Source organism: Petaurus breviceps, unplaced genomic scaffold (genome assembly GCF_028583685.1).
Source record: "Petaurus breviceps papuanus isolate PSGF00001 unplaced genomic scaffold, PetGlider_PUasm1.0 175, whole genome shotgun sequence".
Lineage (NCBI taxonomy): Eukaryota > Metazoa > Chordata > Mammalia > Diprotodontia > Petauridae > Petaurus > Petaurus breviceps.
The window spans coordinates 60038734-60065060 of NW_027185764.1; the positions used below are offsets into that span (position 1 = coordinate 60038734).

At 41.8% G+C, this 26327-nt stretch overlaps 1 protein-coding gene across 1 annotated transcript in view; it reads right to left on the bottom strand.

Moving 5' to 3' along the window:
- The window catches only part of GRAP (GRB2 related adaptor protein), a 59362-nt gene that overhangs the window by 30252 nt on the left and 2783 nt on the right, over positions 1-26327 (bottom strand). Inside the window, exons 2-3 of the mRNA XM_069085196.1 lie at positions 13410-13507; positions 8729-8851 (exon numbers count right to left, since the gene is read on the bottom strand). Coding sequence (XP_068941297.1) covers positions 8729-8851; positions 13410-13507 — 221 coding nt within the window. The remainder of the gene's footprint in view (positions 1-8728; positions 8852-13409; positions 13508-26327) is intronic.

Genomic DNA, 26327 nt, shown 5'->3' on the forward strand with positions numbered 1-26327 from the left:
TTACCTTTTCATGCTTCTCTTGATTTTTTTTATTTGAAAGTCAGATTTTCTATTCAGTTCTGGTCCTTTCATCAAGAATGCTTGTTATGGGAATGTGAATTTAAGATCTTCCCTGCCCCTAGGCCCTTTGATAGGCTTAAGTGCACCTGGAGCCTGTGGCAGGAGGCTTGGTTTTCAGGAATGCTTTTTGATTGGACAGTGAGTCAAGAGGGTTGTTACATTCTCTGAGCCAGGAGAAGGCCACATAAACCCTGATGTGAGGCTTTGTTTTGGGGCTCACTTTGAGAAGTGTTGTATGATTTAACCAGATGAGACTCTGGGCAGCCATTGAGCCCCCCAGCTTTGAAAAACCCAGATGTCGATGCTTCCCTCTCTGGTAACTGACTAGGTATGGATGTAATGGTCAGACAGTTGTTCTCTGTCTTCTTGTAACTTCTGTCTGTATACTCTGAAGTTCGGGGTGCTGACTTCTTCCCCTTAACTAGGTAAATGATATGTTTGATTGATTAAAGCAAGATTGTTAACCCATTTTGAGTTGCTTTCCTTTAGAAAAGCAGATCTAAGAACCTGTGTTGGCAGCCACTCGGGGTATGCTAGGGTGCTTGCCACTACGCTGCTTGAAAGTTCCCTATTTCATTGAATATCCATTTTTCTCCTGCTTATACATATATATATGTATGTATTTATATATGTATAAAATATACATATATATATTTTATACAAAACTTATGTTCAGTTTTGCTGGGTGGGTAATTTTTGGTTTTAATCCTAGCTCCTTTGACCCCTGAAAAATCATATTCCAAGCCTTCAATTCCTTAATGTAGAAACTGCTAAATCTTGTGTTATCCTAATTGTGTTTCCACAATACTTGAATTGTTTCTTTTTGGCTGCTTATAATGGATTTCCTATTACTTCTACCTCTCCTCTCAGGAACGAAGCAACCCAAATCTAATTCCTTTTTCCATGTGACAGTCCTTCAAAGACTTGAAGACAAACATCATGTCCTGCCCCCCATTCTCTTTGGCCATTCCCTAGTTTATCAATATGCTTCCTAAAATGTGGCCCCTTAGAAGTGAACATAGTTCTAGCAATGGGACTATTACCTCATGCTGTACATCCTGCCCCTAAAAGCAGATTAAGATCACAGTGGTTTTGCTTTTTTTGTCGGTTATATTATGACTCATGTTGAGCTAGCAGTCTACTAAGATGCTTGGATACCAAGAGGAATAACTTTCCCATGTGATGTTTGTGGAGGTACGATTTTTTTTATCCAAATGTGAGATTTTACATTTATCTCTATTATGTTTCATGTTGTTGGATTCAGCCCAGCATTCTAGCCTGTAAATATTGTTTTGGACTCTGTAATCAAATGTGTTATCTTTATGTCATCAGCAAATTTAATCAAAATATCACTTGATCCTTTATCCAAGTAATCAGTCGATCAAGCAATATATATGTACTAAGTACCTACTATGTGCCAGGCATTGTGCTAAGACTGAGAATACAAAGAAAAAAATAGGAAAAAAGACAGTCCCTGTCTTTTAGAAGCAACAAATCTCTTTAAGAGACAACATACAAAAATATATATATACAGAGCAAGCTATGTACAAGATAATATTAAGTTATTAGTCATTAGATTAAAATCTTTGATAAAAATGTTGAGAAAGCATTGGGTCAAACATAGTTCTGTGGCATGCTCTACTAGATACCTTCTTTATAGACATGGCTATTAGTTATTGTTGATGGAACTAATCATTAATTTTTACAAATGATTATTAGTTAAGTATGGTTATCCAATCAATTCAGAATTCACCTATTTTATTACCCAGTATACATCTCTCCATTTTTGTCCACAAGGAGAGCAGGAGAATTTGTCAAAAGTTTTGCTCAAAACAAGGTAGTCCATATCTACAGTATTCCCCTCACCTTTCAAGAGTGTTATCCTATCAAAAAAGAATAAGGCTAGGCTGCCATGACTTATTCTTCATGAAGACATGTTGGCTTTCTGTGATCACGGCTTCCTAGTCTAGATGCTTATTAACCATCCCTTTAGCAATATGCAAAAAACATAGTGTTTCCATACTTTAATGTTTTAGAATAGTTTTGTTTGTCCTACTCACCCCAAATCCTTAGTGACTAGGGGAAGTGGATTAGGATTGGATGGACTAACTTGTGGACATAGCAGAAAACACAGGAATGATGCATGGGACTAGAGAGACAGACTGACAGACAGACAGAGAGAATATACAGGCATGGAAATATGGCAGCCATAAAGAAAACATCCTCTGTTTCTAAGCAAGCAGAGTTGGGCTGAGAAATGTCCCACTCTAACAGTCTTCAGAGGCATACAGACATTGGTACAAGCAATAGAAACTGGTGGCCTACCCAGGACATCCCTGGGAGGTGAGCCTGGAAAAGAACAATGTGCTTTGAGATACTTGGTTTGTAAGTGATCAATTTATTGCTATCCTGCCCAGGAAGAGTTTTTTACTTCATACGGTAGAATTAATTAGCACTGGTGACTAAGAAATCTGTCTCCCTTTAGAGACAGAAGTATATGTCTGCTTTCTGTTCTCCTTCTTGTGATAAGGAATGGGATGAGAGAAGGAAGAGATTGGAGTTCACAACCTTCCATCCTAGGGGGTGGGAAGAAATGAGGTGGCTTTCTTGAGCTATGGGTTATAGGAATGTTTGCCTCTGACTTCCCTTTGGGTTTTTTGACTCTGCTTTTACTAATCTAATTAAGTCGTTTGTTTCGGTATAAACTTGTATCTGAGGTGATTTATGAACAACAGACAGGATCTAAGAGAAAACAGGGACTTTCCAGAGGAACAGAAGCATATGGGCTCATTGGAAAATAAAGCCTGGGAGTAACAGGATCTTCTCCCCCCTCCCACTCCCCACCCCCATCACATCTGTGAAGAGGTTCCTGTCATGAATACACCCTAGAGTTTTGGCAGGGATAGAAGTCAAGCTCACTTGCCTGTAATTTGCACGATCTGTCTTCCGTCTGGGGCGGGGGGGGGAGGGTTGGGACATTCGCTCTTCAATCCTCCCTCTCTCTATGGGATTTCAAAAATCACTGACAACTTTAAAAGACTTGGGAACTCTGATCAACCCAATAACCAACCATGACCCGTGATCATATATGCTCCCCTCCTGACAGAGGGGCGATGAACTCAGAGTGCAGACCGAGACATATTATTTTGGACATAGCCAATGTGGCGATTCGTTTTGCTTTACTATACATTTTGTTTTTATTTCTTTCTCAGGGGTGGGAGCAGAGTGTGAAGGAGTGAAGGCAGATTTTTGTTCATTTAAAATAATAAAATTTGGGGCGGCTAGATGGCGCAGTGAATAGAGCACCAGCCCTGGAGGTCAGGAGGACTTGAGTTCAAATCCAGCCTTAGACACTTAACACAAAAAGTAGCTGTGTGCTAGCCGTGTGACCTTGGGCAAGTCACTTAACCCTAATTGCCTTACCTTCCCCCCTCCCCCCGCAAAATAAAAAAGTAAAATAATAAAATTTAATTTTAAAATGAAAATAAATCACTGATAGTGGTTCAGCAATCACATCTGCTGATTCTTTTAGTAACTTGGGGTATAGTTCATCTGGGCCTTAAACTCATACCTGGCAGCCAGATGCTATGATACTCCTCTCTCTGGACCTTTGCCCCTCTCCAACCCCCCAAAGGCACCCTTCCTCTTCTGCTCCAAAATCTACTCATCCTTTAAGATTTCTATCAAGCCCCATATCCTCCAAGAAACCTTCCTAGGACATCGTAGTCAATTTTCACTCTTTATTCTTAGAGTACTGACAGCTTTTATTACTTGAACTCCTCAGGCTGGAATTTATCCTTATAAATAGATCTCATTCGTTTTTTTTTTTTTTACTATTTCCTATATATTATGTCCTGTATATTATCTCCCCAAGGAAAGAAACTATAACCTCCTCAAGGGCACGGATGATCTCCTTTAACTTTATCCTGTAACTCTTTCACAGAAGAGAATAGGCATTTATTTGCCAAAAAATGATGGGAGAGATTCCCAGGACCTCAAGGAATCAGGAGACCAGGGCTCTAGTACAAGATCTTCCACTAATTAGTTATGTTACCTCAGGTAAGCAATTCTATTCCCTCTCCTCACCCCACCCTCACCCCACCAAGCTTCTTCCTCCATAAAATAAAGTGATCTCCATGTCCCTTCCAGTTAGGTGGCTCAGTGGATAGATCCCTGGGGCCTTGAGTCAGGAAGATACAAATTCAAATCCAGCCTCAGACACTTTCTAGCTGTATGACACTGGGCAAGTCACTTAACCTCTGCCTGCCTCAGTTTCCTCAACTGTAAAATGAGCTACTATCTCTCTTTCACTTAGCACAATGCTTGGCACAAAATAAGTGCTTAATAAATACTTGTACCCTTCCCTTTCTAGTTATGAAATGTTATGATCCTAGGATTCCATACCAGATTTAGGGAGGATTGGACAAGCCAGACAAGTCAAACTACATGATATTCTGACCAAAGTGTTGGAGATGGCAGACTGCTATTGTCCTCATAGGGCAGAGGGCAAATGCCTGGTTATCCTCTGGGGATTCCAACCCTTGCCTCAGGAGGTCCATCTGGGACAGTGTTCAGGATATTACAGGCCTCATAGTAAGCCAAGGGTAGGTTTTTTCCTATCTTCCTTAGAGTGGGACACAAGGCCAGAGTCCTGTACCTTTTGGACAGAGAGCTAGGGATTTGCTCAGAGAAAAGTCTAAAGTCAACATGGTCTAGAAGTGAGAATGGAGGTGGCACCACCCCATAGGAGACCTAATGGACAAGGTTTCATGGAGGACCTGACTCTGCCTTCTGGGCATGGCCACCACTGAGGAAAGGGAAGCCTTATAAGCAGGCCTGCCCTTCTCCTCCACCCCATATACACAGAAAGAGACCTAATGTAGAGACAGGAAGTGGTTACCTTTGTTACCAAAGTAGGGAAGACTAAAGTCACTCTCTAGGGAAGAAGGGAGACAAGGAAGCAGGGAGGGAGACTTGCAACTGGAGAAATCCTATAGATTTTCCTTTTTCTGTGACCTTGTATGGTTCAGAGATTTGGACATTCAAAACATGCAAGTGGAGGTGGGGAGAGTTGTGGTATGAGAGGCTTCAAGCTGAAAGGACTTCAGAGGTTATCTATCTAGTCCAGTCCTTATGTCTATCACGAATCCCTATTACAACATCCCCAACAAATGTCCAGTGATCCAGTGATGGAGAACACAAGCCTTTGCACAGCTAAGTTTTACACAATGCTGTTCTCACACAACTCCATGAGGTTGCAAATGTTATTAGACCTATTTTGCAGAAGAAACAGAGGCATCAGGAAATGAAGTGACTTTCCCAAGGACACATAGCTAGGAAGTATCAGGGCCAGGATCTGAACACTGTAGGTCTGATGTTTTCTCCTACACCACACTACTCCCTTTGTCTCACTGGTGAGGTTATGCCAACCTCCAGAGGCAAACTAATACTCTTCTACCCTCCAAGTAAATGCCTCAGGTATGTTGTTGAGTTGTTTTTTAGTTGTGTCTGATTCCTCATAACCCCACTTGGGATTTTCTTGACAAAAATAGTTACTAGAGTGACTAGCCATCTCCTTCTCCAGCTCATTTTACGGATAAGGAAACCGAGGCAAACAGGGTTAAGTTACTCTCCTGGGGTCATACAGCTACTAAGTATCGGAGACCAGATCTGAACTCAGGAAGATGAGTCTTCTTACCTGCAGGACCAGCATTCTATCCACTGTACCAACTAGTCGCCCCATGACAATGGTTAGAAGTAGAGATGCTAATCCTGGGAAGAGACAGGTCAAGAGGAACATGGAAGTATTTGTATTTGAAGGGCTGTCATGTGGAGGAGGTATTGAATTTGTTTCTAGGAAGGCAGAACCAAGAACACTAGTTTGGGAGGGACAAAGAAGCAAATTTAGGAAAATTCCCTAACAATTAGAGTTATCAACAAGTGCAGTGGGCTGCCTTGAAGTTTAGTGGGTTTCCTCTTGTTGGAGATTCTTAAAAAAAAAGCCTGAATGGGACGGCTAAATGGTGCAGTGGATAGAGCACCAGCCCTCAAGTCAGAAGGACCTGAGTTCAAATCCAGCCTCAGATACTTACTAGCTACATGTGACCCTGGGCTTGCCTTCCCCCCTTCAAAAAAAAAAGAAAAGCCTGAACGACAACCATTCTTCGGGTGTCTTATACGTGGATTCCTTTGAGAGCTGTGTTTTGGTCCCTTCCAAATATGAAATTCTGGTAGAATAAAGGAGTAAGACCTTTGCAATCTCTTCCAGTTCTAAATTTAATGCTCCAGTATCCTGTAAATTCATGATGCTAACTACAGATGTAGCACTTTCTTCTACTAAAAGCCTTCTCACATTTTTAATACCTAAGAATTTTGTACATATCATACTATAATCTTTCATATCATATCACATTATATGTTACATTATGCTATATCGTTCTATTACTATATATTTTTATCTCTGGTATCCAGCAATATCATTCCTATTCCTACTAAGATATAGTGGGCTTCTGTGTCTTCTCCCTCTAAGTATTTATATTGTAAAAATGGAGCCTAGAGAAAGCAGAATCTAGTCTAAAGAAATGAAGGATTTAACCCAACTTTGGAACAAATACTATAAAATTTGGATTCAGTCAAAAGGCCACACTTAAGGATCTAAAAGTCCTTATGTGATCTCAAGGCCACAGGCTCCCCACCCCTGGTCTAGCCCATATATGTATCTGGCAGGGTGGGTTGTTCTTAGGGGATAATTAGATTATGTCCAACTCCCACCATTGAAGTTCAAAGGGATGCTCAGCTGCTCAAGAAGTTTAAAAAAAACCAAAGCTACTGGGGCTGGGCACTTCTCTAGGCATCTAGGCAGGACAGCTGGCCACATGTGTCACTAACCCTCTCTGAGTCTCAGTTTCCCCATCTATAAAACAAGAACCTCCGAGACACCTTCCAATTTGGATATTCTGATTCGAGTAGGTAATTTCTCCCTACTGCCCCACCCTTTAATAGCTGGGCCTCTAAACATAGAATGTCTAATTTTAGGGCCCCACCTGGGCTACCCCTCACCTTGTTCCACTTGGGGTCACAAGTTCACTGGGTTAAATTGGCCCCTCATGTCACCTGATCCTTGTGGAAGAATATTAAAATTAAAAAGTAGAAGTGAAAAACCCAGTGGTTCATTAAGTGGATTTATTTTCACAGGAAGGGGAGGGCAGTGACCTGAAGAGACTGTGCTTAAAGCAGGTCCTTCCTGGTAACAGCCCTTAGGCCTGTGGCTTTTCTCTGCTTTACAGATTTTATGTCTCAATAGAGGGATGAGGGCTTGAAAATAGAATCTAAGCCAGTCACCTATCAGGGGCCAAGATTGGATTATCTTGAAAGAAACCCCTTTCTTTTTCCCAAGGCAGGAACCATACATCCAAAAAAAATGTGTGGTGCCATATGGCCCAACTTTGGGCTCTGTAGCTGTGAGCCAGTTGGAGGGGATATAGGCTTACTCAGCATCCTGTTCTTCTGGGAAGAGGTCTAGCTGGCAATAAGTTTCATCACTCTTCTTTTAGCCCTTCTCCAATGGCACATCAGCTTATAGGGGTCAGGAGCAGCAGACTTGACCCCCTCCCTAACTCCTTAACAGTACTTAAGAGCAGACTTTTCCAGGCTAGATAAAAAATAACTTAGTAGGTATAAGAGGCATCCTTGTGTGTAGCAGATACATCAGAGAATCACAGTATCACAGTGCTACCCATGCGGGCACCAAAAACTAAGGGGTACTGGTCTGGTGGAAAGAGCCTTGGGCTGGTGATAATAGCTAATGTTTATATAGTGCTTTAAGGTTTGCGAAGCTCTCTGCAAATATTATCTCATTTGATCCTCACAACGGCCCTGGATTGTAGATGCTATTATTATCATTCCCATTTTATAGATGAAGGAAACTGAGGCAAGCAGAGCTTAAATGACTTACTCAAGGCAACACAGCCAGCAAGTATCTGAGGCTGGATTTGAACTCAGGTCTTCCTGACTCCAGGTCCAGCACTCTATCCATTGTGCCATCTTGCTGTCATGAAACAGCTTGTCTAGTCATGAGAACTAAGTTCCGATCCCAGGCCTGTGACCTTGGATAAGACACATCACCATTAGGGGATTTAGTTTCTTTCTCTGACAAATGGGAAGGGAATCTACCCTGTTCCTCTTACTGGACTCCTATCATTCCCTCTGCCTGGAACGTCCTCCACCTAGGCCCAATTCCACATACACATATGCAGATGGGCATGCACACACATACACATAAACCCATGATGCATTCTTTGATTCCCCAACTTGAAGTCACCCCTTCTTCTGATTCTCCATAGAAACCCCCCACTTTTTTTGGGGGGGATGCTTTATTTTGGCAGGCATCACATTCAGCTTTGTGTTATAGTCATTTGTGTATGTGTCCGATCTATCTCCACTATATTGCAGTTTCTTTAAGGTCAAAGACTGTGCCTTCTGCCATCTTGCCCACAGAGTTGGGCGTATAGCAGTCATTTATCACCATACCAATTTCCCTTCAGTTCTCCTCACCTCAGTAGTACAGACTAACCTGTTCTAGCTACCTCCCTATGGGAATCTCCAAAGACATCAGAGCCCTCCAAGAGTGGCCAATTTGGAAGAGAAGGGATAGACAAGAAAGACTTACTTCACAGAGACTGAGAATTCTCCTGGGGAACTCTCACTCTCTCGGATCAAGAAGGCTCCCAGGTGATTTCGTCTGAGCAAAATCTCTTCTGCAAACTGCCTGGAGATCCTGCCTGCAAACCACCTGTGGAAAGAAGGGCAAATAGTGTGAGATGTTCCCAATGGAACAAGTGAGAAGAAAAGAACAAAGAACAGGAAGACTGCCCCCAAGGGAAATTCAGGCATTTGGAGTCAGGAATTCCTTCTAAGCAAACAGCTGAAAACATAGAAGGCATTGATTCCACCTCTAGAACCATGGAATGTGATAACTGGAAGAGAATGTAGAGGTCATCGGGTGACTAGGCCAATCCTCTCAGTTCACAGAGGAGGAAGAATCCAAGGCCTGAAGAAAGAAAACCACGTGCCTGAGGTCACACAGTAAATTAGTGGAAGAGGTGGGCTGGAACTCTCCTTACTCCCAATACAGGTTCCTTGGCACTGTACCACATTCCTTCACATTCCCAGTATATCCAACTTAGAGCTCCAGCCTCTGATGATGGGACCAGAGGCTTTGACCCCTGGTAAACAAAGGCAGTCAACAGGAATAGAAAGCTGGGACCCTTAAAAACATACTAGCAGGGAGTCTCTTGCCTGGCAAATTGTCTGTGCAAATGGCTGGCCTTCCTGGAGGTAAAAACAAAGCCCCAAAAGAGAAGGCAGTGGGAGGAGGGCTGGAGGGGGAGTCAGGAGAAGCCTGTCTGACTCCTGCTTCCATCCCTACCTAGTCATGTGACCTTGGGTAAGATCTCTGAGATTTTTTTCTCATCTATAAATCAGAGTTAATACCTCACAGGGTTTTCTGATGTTGCATGAAATGATGTCTGTCTTGTATTACATCGACAAGGCTTGTTTGCTATCAGTTTTCTGCGTATGATCCCCTTTCCAATGAGACTATGACTTTGTCTTCATTTTCTCTTGCCTCCCCTGCTCTGAGTTTCACATATGTCCCTGAGCACACAGGACAAATTTGTTAGTGTCAAAAAACGGACATTTTCCTTTCTCTACTGTCTGATTAACTCAGAACTAGGTCTGTGATGAGACATCCTGCATACTTCCTACTCCTCCTCTTCCCCCCATACCCAGTGAGCCCCACAGGGGAAAGTTTCAGATTGAATCAGTCACAGATGGGAGATCCCCCCCAGAGCTATTCTGGGACCTAAAGAATACCTGTTTTATATCAACAAGAAGCTATAGCTTGGCGGCTGATGCTACCACCTCCCCATCATCTGTCAGTGGGAGATGAAGGTCAGGGAGTACCTTCTCTGTGCTATCCTTCCCCCACAGTGGCTGATGGGATAGGACACATGGCCTATATAAACTCACTAATACAATAGGACACTAAGTGATGGGGGACCTTGAACTGAGCTGTGAGGTTTCTCAGGAAGGAAAATGAGGATATCAAAATAGGAAGGAAGGCAGAAGAAGACAAAGAGAGAAAGTCAGATGCTGCCAACCTTCATTCATCCCCCAAAACAGATTGGGAAATTCATGAAATGTAACACATTTCACATGAAATTTCCTGGTTTATTGTTGCCAGTATCACTCTCCTGCTCAATGACCTTCAAAGATTTTCTATTACTTATAGCATAACATGTAAAATCCTCAGCCCAGCATTTAGGACCCAGCTGACCTTGCCAATCTTATTTCTTAGGCCCTAATGCATAGCCTCTGATGTAGGCAAACTCTCTAAATGCTGGTTAGAATTGGTCCCAGCATACCCCTGAAGAGAAATCTTGGCCCTTGGTACATCATCTCCCCCCATGGAGGAGGTGTGGCAAGATCAGAGAGAAAAAGAGACCCTGGGACATTGAAATGCTGCGATGGGAAACAGGGCAGGGAAAGCTCCACTTATGGTTTGCTTCAATGACAAGGGGAGGAGGAGGAAGAATCATATGACAGCTTCTTATTTTCACGAATTAATTTTTGTTAGCCAGTTCCTAAATTCAACAGTTTTCATTGCCAGATAAGAAGGTCAAGTGCAGTCATTGCCCTCTAAATTTAAATGCCCTGGGGAAAACCTATAATGGTCCCTTCAGAGTGGAGGCAGATTTGGAACCTGGTTTTTCTATGTAGAGGGTACGTCTGATTGTCTGGACTTGAGAAAGTAATGAAGACATTTTTAATAATGTAGATTAAATTTATGTGTGTTGTGTGGGCATTCCACCCCCCTCCCAGAGCTGATCATAAAACATATACCAGCACATGCCAGTCTCCATCCAAACTCTCCTCAGTTCCTGTCAATGCTTGAAATTTTTTGTACAAGGTGCAAAAGTTCTCATTGTCTAGTGATAAGTTTTTTATGGCATTGAGGATATCTCCTAAAAAAATTTTTAAAGTATGAGATTCTTTACATGGTTAATTCTTTGTCAAGATTACAACTGGGTTGGTGATGAAGTTCACTGGTACTTATTACCCAGATGATGCCTGATGAAGTTGACATCTGAGCTACTTTCCTAGGCTACTTTTCCTTAAAAAGAGAGCTGGAGTCCATAGGGAGGAAATAAAGACAGAGGACTTATATATTAGAGAATGGGCTTGGGTCCTAGGGTAGGAGGGAGGGGCAGGCAGGAAAGTCTATCCAGACAGTCTCCCCAGGGATGCTCTTAGTCCCAGAGATAGTATAAGTATCAAAGTGGTGAAGAAATTCCTGGACTGGATAGCAGAGTGCCTGTATCAAGTGAAAGCTTGAGCCAAGGAGCATCAAAGAATAGAGCCGTGATACGGAGAAGTCGACCCAGACTTTGCCCTTCACTGCTATTGTGCTGCATGGACTGTGGAGATCTGAGAAATTGACCCTGAGTTCTTCTCTCATTCTGGGAGGCCCCAATCAAATATGATAACTCTTAAGAACTGTGCTAGCCCCTGGGAACATAGGGCTCACCAGAAGAAAAGGTTGCTTGACTTTCTGAGTATTCTTTTTTGTGGGGGAAATGTCAATACCACAATAGTTTAAGACTGGAGCACCATATAGGTTCCCACAAGGAGAGGGTAGCACCCTGAAAAGGAAAGAAGAGTTTACTTGACTGTTTATGACCTAGGATATGAGTCCTTTGAGCTTTGTGTTGTATTAAATGAAGACTTGCAAATGAAGACCTGAAGACAGAGAAGATGCCAACCTGCATCACCACATCAGTGAAATCACAAGGTCCAGTCCCTATCCTGAAATGAAGCCTACCTTATATTGGATATATTGTTTAGCCCAAGTACTTGCATGGGAACTTTCCTCTAGAGAACTAGACACAAGCCAAATTCAGAAATTCCCAGGGGATAACCTGGGTGGTCAAAGGAGCCCAAGGTAAGTAAAAAGCCCTCAATATTGAATCCAGTCCATGTAAATCCTGAGCGTCAGTCCTAAGCAATGTGACTTTGGGTAAGCTCTTCTGCATCTCTGTGCTTCTACATCTTCATCTGTGAAATTAGGATAATAATAACTGCCCTACATAGGATTACTGTGAGGATCAGGTGAGGTAATATGTGTGAAAGCATTTTATAAGCTGTTAAGTATTACATAAATGCAACTTGTGACTATTATTCATTGAATTAAGTCTCTCTATATAAAACCAGAAGTCCCAACACCATGTAGCCTCCCTTAGTTGGATATGGTCTGGTTATCAGACCCTTGGAGGAGTTCTCAGTTTGAGACAAGAGGCACGGGGGGGAAAATTCTCTCAAGCCTGTAGATAGATAAGAGGCTGGCTCCTGAGAAAGTGGTCATAAGAAGCCAAGGGAAGGAAGGCAATGATAAAAGAGTCTGGAGATTTGAGTTGAAAGTACCCATCAGGCACAGGAAGCTGGAGGTGGTAGCTTAAAATAAGCAGACGAAATGATAGAAAGTGAATCTCCCTCTTACAGTAAGCAGATAACAGCTTCTCTCTGGTGTTCACAGTAAGGGTGGAGGGGATACTTGGGAGATTCTTTGAGTTTTTTCCCCATGGAAATAACCCATTCCTTCACTTTCCCCATAAGGCAGGGGCTATGACTAAGGAAAAGACGTGCAGTATGATCAAAAGGGTACCCAGCATCCAGAGATATTTAGGTTTGAATCCCTTCTCCACTTCTGTGACTAAACTTCTCTGAGCTTCAGATTGATCCTCTGAAAAATTATGATGACATCTATAATATCTCCCTCAGAGAGTTTGTTGTGATTTGCCAGCAGTCACATAACTAGGAGGTATGGGAGGCAGAATTTGAACCCATATCTTCTAACTCCAAGCCCAGCACTATACATTATGTCAGGCTACCTCAGTAGACATTTGTTGATTCAAGCAACAGAAAGATAGGCTGAAAGGGACTTTAGAGATCACATAAGCTAACATGAAGAAACTGACACCCCAGAAAAGGGAAATCTCTTGCCTAAATTCTCCCCATGAGTTGGAGGCAAAGCCCAGGATCAGAACCCAGATTTTCCAGCCCTTAGTCCATTGTTCTATAATTTGAGGTTGATTGGAACAAATCAAGCACTGGATAAGGAGGTATATTGTCCTCTACTTGGTTGCTGGGGTGAGTCTTCTTTGCTTAGTCTGCTAGATAGTGAGTCCTATAAAAGTATATTTTAAGCTCTGGAGAATATTACTGCTGGCCCCTGTAAGAGGCTTGAGCTGGGATGAGTCCGGGGACAGAAAAGCAGCCTGGGATGAACTTACGGATGAGGCTTGACTTGGATGTAATTCTTTGGGATGAAGCCTTCAGCGCCATGCAGCTCTGCCTTGTACCAATTCTGGTCATCTTCCATGTTCAGAATCTGTGTGTAAGAGACCAGATCCAATTTAGTCCCAAGCTGAGCACATCCTGTGAGCCCAACCCTGTATCTTTGGGGAAAACAGATGGAAATAGAGCCTCCTTATACTTGGGAAGTCTGACACCAGGGACACAGTGATGGGGGACACCAAGACAACTGAAGGATTCTATCTCACTCTAAGTACTGGAGGAACTCAGGAAGGATAATCCCTAGAGTGGGCTGTGTTAGGCTGGTCAAGATAGACTTAATAGTAGAAGGAAGGCTTGAACCCTCAAGCCTTGCATAATAATAATGACAACAACAGCTAGCATTCATATGGTACTTTAATGTTTGCATCATGCTTTATGAATGTTATCTTATTTGATCCTCACAGCAACCCTGGGAGGTAGGTACTATTATTATTCCCATTTTACAGATGAGGAAACTGAAGCAGACCAAAGTTAATGGCTTGCCCAAGGTGACACAGCTAGTAAATATCTGAGGCTGGATTTGAACACAGGTCTCCCCGATTCCAGCTCTGTGATTCCATCCACAGTACCACCTAACTGCCTCAGAATGGTTATGATTTGGATAAGTAAAAGAAGGAAAGAGGGCATTTGAGTAGAGATTTAACTAGCAATTGCAGCACCTGGGACAAATCAACTGGGATGAGAGCGGGTATGTACCAGCTTAATTGTACCCTCAGTGGGTTTCAGACTGGGGCTCCCGAGGAGCCTTGACTTGGGTCTGGGGTGGGGGGGGTGCTCTCTATCCCTCTGCCATTCCTCTGCATCTCAAAAACCTCCACGGACCCTATGTTGCTCAGCACGTCTGAGAGCAAATTTGTGCTTCCAGACAGTCCCTGGCAGTTGTAGATTTTCAATTCTAGGTTTTCAAGGAGTTCATAAATGAAGGTAAGGAAACAGAACAATTGATCAGACAATAAACATTTTTTAAGCACCATATTCAGATACTGTGCTAATCTCTGGGGATACTGATATGTGAAATAGTCCCTGTCTTCAAGAACTTTGCATTCTGCCACTCTAGAATTTTTTTTTATTTAAAGGTATTTGGAGGGTTGGGGGGGGGGGGGCGCTGTGGCGAGCTCAGGTGAGTCCCTGCCTTTACTCCACCATCTTGGCTCCAAGAAGTTTGAATTCTGTAAGGAGAAACATGTAGACAGGTAGATGGGAAGTTTAAGCCAGACCACTTATGTCACTGCTACCTTCATTAACCACCATGGAATTTACACAGATGAGCACAGGACCCCTGTGAGTTTCTCTTTGAGTCTATCAATGAACTGACTTTTAAAGGTCACCTTTGCTATTACTCCCTTTTTGATTCACTCGGTTGTCTAATTCAAACTTCATAAAGGGATCAGGTTGTTTACACGATAACCCCCATCACTTATACCTACTTCAATTGAGGTTAGAGGAAGAGGCCCCCCCTCCCTTACATAGGTGTACTCCAATACTTTAGTCAGTCTGGGATCTCACTAATGTGGGAATTCCCTCCAATGATGCAAATCCCAATCAACCAATCATCAAGCATTTATTATGCACCAACTATATGCTAGATATCTGGGGATAGAAATACAAAGAATGAAACCATCCCTACTCCTATCAAATTTATATTCTAAATCCATCTCAGCTTACTCATCCTGTGTGACTCTGCCATATACTTCCATAAGGCCACCACAGGAGGTCAACCCATTATGCTAACAGTTTCCTTCAGTTCCCTTCACATCCTAGAGACTGTCTAGAGGCTGTCTCTCTCACAGCCATCTGCTTTTTGGGTTGTTGGGGTTTTTTTTTTGGTCATATGTGTCTTTGACAATTTCCTTTACACCATTTCCTCTGCATAATTTCTTGTTTATACTGTGTGGCAGTCCGCTTGGGCCCACTCCATATCTCTCTATTGTTTTCTGGGTGATTCTCAATGATTCTCAAACTTCAATTCTCATAGAATTTTTCTTAAAATAATCTATGCACGGGGTAGCTAGGTGGTTCAGTGAATAGAGCACCAGCCCTGGAGTCAGGAGGACCTGAGTTCAAATCCAGCCTCAGACACTTAACACTTGCTAGCCGTGTGACCTTGGGCAAGTCACTTAATCCCAATTGCCCTGCCTTCCCCCCTTCAAAAAGCAAATAATAATAATAATCTATGTTCATATCAAAGGCATCCTTGTTGAAGAGAACAGGCTGCCAATTTAAAAAAAATCGGAAACCTCCCAAAGGGTACAACATTGTTTCAGGGACCAGACAGGAGGGGAGCGTAGAATGGGAAATTGTGTTCAAAAGGGTGTCAAGATAAAAGGAAAGGAGCAGCTGTGATAGGGGAGAGATGACTGAGTGGTGAGTCTGATAAGGCAGGAGTGTCAGTGAAAAAGGAAATAAGCAGAACAAACCCTAGAACACAGAAAAAAAGGAGAAAGGATGACTGAGCAGCAGACTGGGACCAAGGGTGGAGACACAGTCCATAGGAGACTATATGGTCAGTTTTGAAGTCAGACTATCTGGCTTCCTCTGCCCTTCCTGCCCTTGGCCAAATCATTTCTTTTCTCTGAAAGGAATTTAGGATTTATTAAGGATTTATTTAGTACTTACTATGTGCTGGGCACTGTGATGAGCACTGGAGATACAAATATGGGGAAAAAAATAGAGTATTCGCCTTCAAAGAGCTTACTTTTTAATAGGGGATGATGACAACACACAGAAGGGAGTTAAAAGAGGAAGGGAGGGAGGGAGAAAGGTAACCCACTTTGAGTTGCAGTTTTAAAGTCTGGAAAGTCAAGAACAGGGCCATGAAAAGAATGAAGACAGGCTGAGTTGAGTCCTTGCACAAAATGGAGGCTCTGGAAGGAATTCATCAGTGGGAGAAGGGGAGTGGACCTTGCAGAAGAATATTCCAGGGTGAGAAGGTCACAAATGGTAGGTTGTTCCAAGGCAAGGAGGCCCCAGGTGCTAAGGCAAGTAGAGTGAGCCTCTGGGCTTCAATGTCCTCATTATCAAATGAAGTGGTTAATCTGCCAAGCATTCTTAGTCTGAACTATGTGAACTTTAAAAAAAAATTTTGATAATTGTATTTCAACATAAGGGTATTTCAAACAAAAAGGTTTTCTTTGTGATTTTTTGTATTATTGCATTTAAAAACATTCGGAGGAGTCCATAGGTTTCACCACATTGCCAATGGCACCAATGACACACAAAAAAGTTAGCAGCTCTTGAAATTTCTCTCTAAGGTCCCTTGTGGCCCTAAATCTGTGATTCTAGAGTCCTATAATTTAGTGGTTTCAATTCTTGGTCTGTCATGGACTTGTGTGACTCAAGGCATGTCTCCTCATCTCTCTCCTCCACAGTTCCTTCATCTTACAAAATGAGATCAGACTAGATTGTTTCTAAGGTTCATTCCAGTTCTAGCCTTAGATTATTCTATATAATAATCCTCCTGCCTAAATCCTCCTCTCACTCACGACCTCCAGTGACTCCCTTCCCTACTCCTCCCCATCATATCCTAGAGTAGCTCCCCATCAGTTGTTAGGAGCTAGGACAGTCGCCATTCCCACTGTTGCACAGGCGCTTAAGAACTCTGAACAAACTTTCCCAGATTCCCCTTGCTATCCGTGGTGGTCGACCCTGAACAAGTCACTGAACCTTCTGAAAAGTCAGTTTGCTCATCTATAAATTCTAACATGAGGAGGTTGGATCAGAAGATCTTTCTAACTCTAAATCTCTGCTCTAGTTAGATTAGGTTCTATAGCAGAGTTACTACAGTACTTTTTAGCTGCAGTCTCACTACTCACCTTTATATAACTTTACCGAACATTCTTCACAATACGCTTGTGAGATAGTGAAGGCAAGCATTATTACCCCCTTATTACAATGAGGAAACTGAGTCTCAGAGAACTTAAGTGATTTGCCTGAAGTCACACTATGCCTAATAAATGTCTTCAGCCTCCAAGTCCAGTGCTAATAATAACTCATACACACATGTATGTGTACATAAGTATATACATACATACATATGGTTTACATATATATGATTTACAAAGTTTTTTACATATATTAAATCATTTTACCCCAACAACAACCCTGAGAAATAGAGGTAATATTTCCATTTTATGGGTGAAGAACTGAGGTTCAGAGAATGATGTGACATACTTGTTCAACTTCACACCGCTAGTAAATGTTGGAGGCAGGATTTGAATCCACACCTGTCCTGGCTCCAAAGTCTTGGACTCTTTCTTTCTACCCCAACACTTTTCCTCTCAGGAATAAGGATAACTTCAAAGGATCTGTGATTTCTTTGATGCGGAAACTCCTCGATACGTCTATCATTACATCTCCATCTATAATTTAGAAATTAAGACTCAGAGAGTTGCCTGAGGCTCATAGACATTAAATCATTTGTCCAGGGTCACAACGCTTGTGGCAAGAGTAGTACTTGAATCCAGGTGTTACTGCTTCCATATCTAGCATGTACAGGTAAGTCCTTTATAGGTTATAGGCTTATGTGAGCTGGCCTGGGACCCTAACTGTAAAGGATAACATTGTTTTTATGGGAAAGTGCATAATTCCAAATTTTGAACACAAACTTGTAGAGAATAACTGAATTGCCTTGTATTTATAAAATACATTCTTCCAGGCTGACAGTGATAGAATCCTAATAAAGCTGCCTCCAACCGCACTATTCTAACCTTTTTATGGGCCCCACTGAACAGCAGGCATGTCCTGATTTAACCACATAATCTGACTTTAACCACACCACAGGCCCCTGGACTCAATATAGCCACTGCCCCCTAGAAAGTCAATGCCCCCAAACTCAATATAGCCACTGCCTCTAGCTAGCCACTGCTCCCCAGATTCAATTCACATATTTTAATAGGTGTGTCCTTGTACTCAACTGCAATCAAATCATCCATTTAGCCCAAGACAGGACCACAATACCTAACTATCCATCTTTACCAGACAGGACAACAATAGCTAGCCAATCAGAAAGCAATAGGAACAGAATGTTTGACCACCAAACCAGAGAAAGGACCCCTTCTGCATTACCTAATCCCTTAACAAATCTCTCCTGCCTTTCTAATATTCATAATTTTTGTTATGTAATCAGCATCATTATACTATAAATTTGTCTGTGTTGTCTTACCAAGTTGCTGGTTCCTCTTGGAACCCAGTCAGGTTCCAAGGGGCGTCAATCCTCAGTAAATTCCTATACTTGGATTAGAGGTGGTCTGACTCTGTGAATTCATTCAAGATGACCCCCCCCCACAACAAACCACGAAATCACAACAACAGTATAATCTCTCTTTTTACTTTATTCCACCTCCCACAGGTTTTTTCCTCAAGAAATAATCAACTGTGTAGCTTCTAAATCTGGACATAGCAACTACTATAGGCCCAGGTCTGTGCTAGGTGTCCAAATGGCCTGGACATTTATTTTGGCTGGATTAGTCCAAGGTGTCCTTTTTAGAGGAGGAAGCAATGTATTAGTAGAAAGAGAATTTGCTTGGGAAACAGGAAACCACAGTTTCAATTCTGACCCTGTCACAGACTTGTGTGACTCAAGACACGTTTGTTTCTTTGTCCCTCTCCACCACAGTTTCCTTATTTTGAAAAATGAAGAAATTGGACTAGATTTTTCTAAGATCCCTTCTAAATTTGTTCTTAGATGATTCTATATTATAATTGTCCTTGCCTCATGCAAATTCCAGGAGTTAGTGTCCCTAAAGCAAGCCAGGCACTGATCATTATAATTTCTAGCCATTAGGACTAAAGCCCAGGTCTCTGCAAGCATCCTTTTCCTCTTGAAAACCTAATTTCCCAATGAAAAGAATAAATATCTCCTCACCAATTGGGTTCTTGCCCCATTGACCTCTGTATATGTATATGCCCCCTGTACACATGTACCTGTTGTCTCCTCAAGTAAAATGTAAGCTCCTTGAGGGCAAGGACTGTTTTATTTTTATCTTTGTACACACTTAAAACAGTGCCTAGCACAAAGTAGTTGATTAATAAATGCTTATTGGGGCAGCCAGGTGGTGCAGTAAGAGCGCTGGCCCTGGCGTCGGGAGACCCGGGATCGGTTCCAGCCTCAGATACTTGGAACCCACACAAAATAACTGGCCATGCAACCTTGAGCAAACTACTTAACCCCAATTGCTAAATAAATAAATGCTTATTGATCAATCAATTAACTGGGTAGTCCCTAGGAAAAATCAATGGTCCATCTGGCTACTGATTGATTAGATTTACATGAGACAGAGGTACAAAAAGTCAGTCAGCCTCACTCTCTCTCTTGCAGAGTCATAGAAATCCAATGGCAAGACAAATAGCAGTAGTTCTGAATGAAGTAGATGACCTTGGCATCTTCGATGTCGAACCAAGCTCTGAGCTCTTCACAATCTCTACTTCCTCACCACTCTCTCCCTTCTGCCTTCATGGCTCATTGAAACAACATGTTCACATCTGCCTATTCCACCCAAGAAGTCTTCACATACTTGGGGTAGTCACCCCCCCAACTCCCCCGCCTCAGTCTTACCAACAAGCGCCATGATAGGAGCCATATGTAAGAGCTGGACAGCAGGAAGACACCAAAGGAAGATAAGCAGCCCTCACCCCAGAGGTACTAGTACTTCTTGAACACCCCCCACACATACACACACCAACTGATTGCACCTTCATGTGTTGATATATCCATAGACTGCAAACTTTGGAATGGAATTTAAGTTTTTGAGGGCATCGTGGGAGCCCAGACCTGTGCTAGGCAGCTTACATTCTATTCCCACCTCCACACCTTTGCATAGACCTGGAGTTTTCTCCCTCCATTCCTCCCCTTTCATGCTGAAATTCATTCAAGGGTCAGTTCAACTCCCATTATGCTTCCATTATTTATTTCCAATTATTTATTTACTTTCTATATATTTTGCATTTATTTATCTGTGTATTCATTGTTTCTCTCTAATAAAATGTAACATTGATAAGGGGAAAGGCTGTTTTTAATCCTCTGTAACCCTAAGACCTAGCATATAGCAGATGTTCAGTATAGGCTTGCTAAAGTAAAGACTTCCCTTTATAATATCTCCAAATGGTTCTCCAGCCTCCAATTTAGACCCACAGTGATGGAGAACCTATTCTCTCATGAAGCAGCCTATTCTGCTTTGAGTTGTTCAGAAAACTGGCCTTACACTGAACCAAAACCTACCTCTGCCATGCCTATACTGTTTTGCCTTATGAGGCCAAGCAGAAAAAAATCTTATTCTGCCTCATGATAACCATGAAACACTTGAAGATAACTTTTGGGTCACCAGGAGTGTGCTGGTAAATGTTTAACAAATGGACTGAGGGAGCAGGAGAAGAATATAGCCACACACTTTTAAGTTTAATTATTGTTAACTATTAATAATTAACACTTTCTTACGTCTAGACAATCAACAAAACAATAAATCAAGACCCTTACTCGTACTGATTGCGATTCCAAGGTGCAAATGCTTACACTGAAAATTTAACAATCTTTGACTTCAATACTCTCCTGGCTATTACCTTCCAGAATCTTTTTCTTTCCTCCAGAAATACATCCCCAGTTCCATCACCTAATCAATGGCTGACTACAGAGCCATTAACCCAGGATATACATTAATCCTAATCCTATCTGTAAGCTGGGCCATAAAACCAGTCACAGCTCTAGCCATAGGCCAGGGCCTACTGGAAATGTATACTGATGCATGCCATGAAACCAGTCTAAGGGAGGGGGAAGGAAGATCACCAGTTCTTCTGCATGAGCAACTCAAAACCCAGAAATGGGGCAAGAGCACTGTTTTCTTCCCTCACGTCATCACTGAGGACTATAAATTCCCAAATAGCCTTGATGAATTGCTCATCTCACAAGCCCGCGGTAAAGTTTGTTTTGCTGTGTGTGGGGGTTTCTTTTCTTTTTTTTTTCTGGCTTTATCTCCAGTGGTTTGTTTTTTGTGTTTTCAGCACCATCTGTGGCTGAGACAAGGTAGGCGATAGGGACTTGACCTGTGTTTTCACTGGTATAGGGAATTCCCTGGTGAAGAAACTTCCTCTCCTAATGTAAATCAGCACCTTCTCTGCCACTTAAGAGTCTTTAAGAGTTTCAAGAAAGGGTGTCAAAGTCAATAGGAATAGATTCCTGTGGGCGACAGACTAACTTAGAAAACCACAAATTAACTTTGTCTATGTTATATTGTATTTTTGCTTATTTTGTTAAACATTTACCAGTTACATTTTAATCTGGGCCCAGTTCTCTATCCACCAGGCCAGGTTGCCTTTCATAAATACCTGTCAGATTCAGTTGTATCTTTTGTTCATAGGGCTCCAGTTGTGTGATAAACAAAGAACCAGGATTCTCACCACAGTAGGCTGAGGTCAGACCTCCCAGTCCTTTAGTGGTGGTCTTGTCTGTTCTTGACCATTATGCCATTCATCCCCTCTTCCAAACCCCCAAGCTTGGAGCTCTTTCTGTGATGAGAGCCTCTGGAATGCAGTTTCTACCCCTATTATCATTCATCTCCCTTTCCCTCTCTTCCTGGTCATTTCTGCTTTCCCCATGAAAGCCATTTGGCAGCATACTCTCAAGCCATTTTCTTCGAAAGCAAAAGAAACTCCTTGGTCTGCAATTCCAGTTAAACAGAATAGTCACAGAATCCAAATGGGTCCAGGTGAGGAGACAAGCCTTATTGAAATTCCTCTAAAAGGAATCTCTGTCCAGCCACCAGGATGTCATCCATTTTCAGACATCAGAAAAGTCAGCTTAGATATAACATCTCTTCATCAGACTTCTGTTTCTTCCTGCCTGACCTTCTGAGGAGTCTGGATTCTCTTTTTAGTTCTAATTTGCTTCTTCACTGGTCCAGGCTGAGTCTTTCTCCCTGTTATTTTTATCTTTCTATTGGTCTTAAGCATCTCACACTTCTTCCTCTCCCCTTGGCTATTTGAACAGCAAGTCTTTTCAAGTCTCTCTATCACGATATTAACCTTGCGCTCTAATCATTCTCATTCCTGCGTGGGTATCTATGTTTTCTTTGAATCCATTGTTTGTTTGGACCCAATTCAAAAGAGAGACATCAGTGATAGAGAACTGGCCTTGGAGGGGGGGGGAGGAGTGTGTCAAGCAGACCTGGGGTTAAGTCTCAGGAATTCCCTAGATCACCGAAATCACAGGTTCAGGACAGAAAAAAGGAAGGAAATAAATATTTATCAATCACCTATAATATGCCAGGCCTTGTGCTAAGCACATTGCAAATATTATTTCATTTGATCCTCAAAACAACCCTGGCAGGTAGGTGCTATAATGAAGAGACTGAAACAGACAGAAGTTAGATGATCTGCCCAGAGCCACAAAGCCGGTAAGTGTCAGAGGTCAAATTTGGACTCAGATCATCCTAAATCTAAGCCTAGTGCCCTATTCACTCCCACACCTTAGGAAAATCATTTTGGAGGGTGAACTGGAGTGAGAAGATACTTGAGACCAGGAAACCCACGAGGAGGCTAGTGCAATAGTCCAAGCATGTATCAGGGGAGAGAATGCTTGGATTTGAGAGATGTCACAAAGGTGAAATCAACAGGCCTTGGCAACAGGTTGGATTGTGGGGGGAGAGGAAGGGTTTGAGAAATGGTGAGTAGTGTTGTCTAAAGTACCTCCACAACATATCTTAAATCTCTCCCCTTCTGTCTTTTCTTATGGCCACCACCCTAGTTCAGGTCCTCCTCACTTCTCTCCCAGACTATTGCAATAGCTTCCTAATTAGACTTCCAGATTCCAGCCTCTCCCTTCTCCAATTCAGCCTCCAGATAGCTACCAAGTTGATATTCCTGAAACACTAGCCTAACCATGTTGCTAGATTGCTCAAAAAGTTCCAGTGGCTCCCTGTTGCTCCTAGGATCAAGCATAAATGCCTCTGTTTGACTTTTAAAATCCTTCACATAGCTGTGAATTGGTTCAACCATTCTAGAAAGCAATTCAGAATTATGCAAAGAAAATGAGTAAAAAAAAAAACATACCCTTTCTCCCAGAGATTTCTCTGATATTTACCCCCAAAGAGGTCAATGTCAAAAAGAAAGGTGCTATCTTCACCAAAATAATTATTAGTGGCACTTTTTGTTACAAAGAAATGGGAACAAAGCAGGTGCCCATCAACTAGGGAATGACTAACCACTTTACAACTCATGAATGCATTGAAATACTACTGTTGCTGTTAAGAAATGATGATTATGGTGAATACAGAGAAGCTGGGGAAGCTTGAATGGATTGATCCCTACAGAGGCAGGGAAACTGTATATACAAAGTCTACAGCAATGAGAACAGAAAGAACAATGACAACAAAAAAAATTGAAATAAAATACTGTCAAATTATGATGACTGAGCTTGTCCCCAAAGACAAGCACCATATTAGAAAATACCTCCCTCCCATCTTTGAAGAGGTGGGGGGATTGCGGGTGTAGAACTCTATCTACGAAATCTCAGACTGATGGTGGGTTAATTAGTTTTGCTGAACTGTTTTTCTCCCTCTTTTTGCCATTTCCTTCTCCAGATGATTTTACAGATGAGGAACTGAGGCTAATAAGGTTAAATGACTTGCCCAGGGTCACATAGATAGTAAATAAGTGTTCAAGGTCAGATTTGAACTCAGGAAGAGTAGTCTTCCTGACTCCAGGCCTGGCATTCTATTCACTGTGCCATCTAGCTGCCCCTTTCCACCTCTTTTAAAAATTCTTTACATGGCAATGCTTTTTTTCTTTTCTTATTTTCTATTTAAATTTTAGCATTTTAAGTTTAAAATAAAATTTAAAAATAAAAATTCTTTGTTATAAAAGATGGTTCTAGGTGAGGGAGGGAGAGAATTTGAAACTCAAAATTTAAAAAAATGAATGTTAAAATTTGTCTTTAATGTAATTGGAAAAAATGAAACACTATTAAAATTGTTAATTAAATTTAAATTTAAAAAGATGGTTCCCTGAAGGGAGTAGGAAGGAAAAAATATTGAAAAATATAAGTGATGTTAAAAACAAAAGACAGCAACAATATATTTTATAGCCATCTTTCCCATTTCTCCCCATTAGTTTCTCTATAACCTGCTTTTTCCTTATAGATGATGTTTCCATCTCTTGTCATTGTGCCTTTGCCCATGTCTTACAAACTGTAATCCATTGCCAACTCACCCCTGCCTCTGAAAATCCCTAGCTTCATTTAAGAGTTGACTTAAGTACTACATCTTATAAGGCTTTTTCTGATCTTTCCCAATTGATAGCGGTTCCCTGTAGCTTGAAAATGTATACTGCCCCTGGTTGGTTGATTGTTCTTGGTTCTTGAAGACCAAAACAACATCATTATGTCAGGGTCAAGGTACAAAGTGTCTGGCTGTGGCTGCCCAGTCCAATACAAGCTAGCAAGGCTCTATCACAGTTCAGACAAAGAGAGTATGCACATTTGGAATAGAGATGGCTCTAAATCTGCTCATCTCACATTTCTTTCAAAACATGCGAACCCCAAATGTATATCTTCCCCTACCTCCCAGCAGAATATAAACCCCTGGGGACAGGAACTGTTTCTTTTGTCTTTGTATTTTTAGTGCCCGGTACATAATAGTTTTCTATTGAATTTATATAACACTTCAAAGTTTGTATTATTTGAGCTTCATAACAAGCTTGTTCAGTATTATTATTCCCCTTTTACAGATAGGAAAGGAAGCTCAGGTTCAGAGAAGTTAAGTGATTTGTTCAGGGTCACACAGCTAGTAAGCATTAGAGGCAAGATTCATACTCAGAACTCTATGGCTCCTGGCTCAGCATTCTATCCACACTCTCTTTAACCCTAGTTAGAAGCCAGGACTGGGCCACAGCTGTGGAATAAATCTGGGCATTGAAGTCCCTGCTCATGAGCAACATAAAGCCAGCAGGTCACCGAGAGGAAGCGACCCATCTCTCTGAGCAAGGCCAGAGCCTTGTTTGTTCACAGATGGATTTTCCATTGTTCTGCTGACAGGTTTAGGCAAACAGGAACTGAAAGGGACAAGGGGGTGGAGAGAAGTAGTCATTGTAAAGTACAACAGAGCATTAATTAGTCTTTGAGAACTTCGCTAAAAATAATATGAGAATATGTGTGTTTATGTGGGGGTTCAGCAGGGCAAACTTTATATGTCTTATGTTGAGTGTGTTGGATCATGTGCTACATGTTGGGGAAAGGGAGGGCATGGATGTTTGTATATGTGTGATACATACTGTTTATTTGTATCTATAGGTGTCAATATGTGTATGTATGTACACCAGTCTGTGTATATCTATGTCTGATCAGTTGAAGAAATTAGGAATGTTTAGCCTGGAGAAGAAAAGACTAAAGGAGATCATGATTATAGATGTTTGCTGTTCAGTCGTGTCTGAATCTTTGTGACCCCGTGGACCATACAGTCCATAGGATTTTCTTGACAAAGATAGTGGAGTGGCTTGCCATTTCCTTCTCCAGTGGATTCAGGCAAACAGAGGTTAAGTGACTTGCCCAGGATCCTACAGCTAGTAAGTATCTGAGGCCTGGTTTGAACTCAGGTCTTTCTGACTCCAGGCTCAACACTCCATCCATATATCTTTGTAGCTGGCTCTGAGTTCATCACGGCTGCCTTCAAATGTTTGAATGTGATATGGAGCCTAGACCTGTTTTGCTCCAAATAATAGAACCAGTAGCAATGAGTGAAAATTGAAACAAACAAAAAATTTTTAGGCTCCATGTGAGGAAATGCTTCCTAAAAATTAGACATCCCAAAAGAAAACAAGTTGCCTCGGGTAATAGTGTGCTCTTCCTCATGGAAAGCCTTAGACAAAGGTTT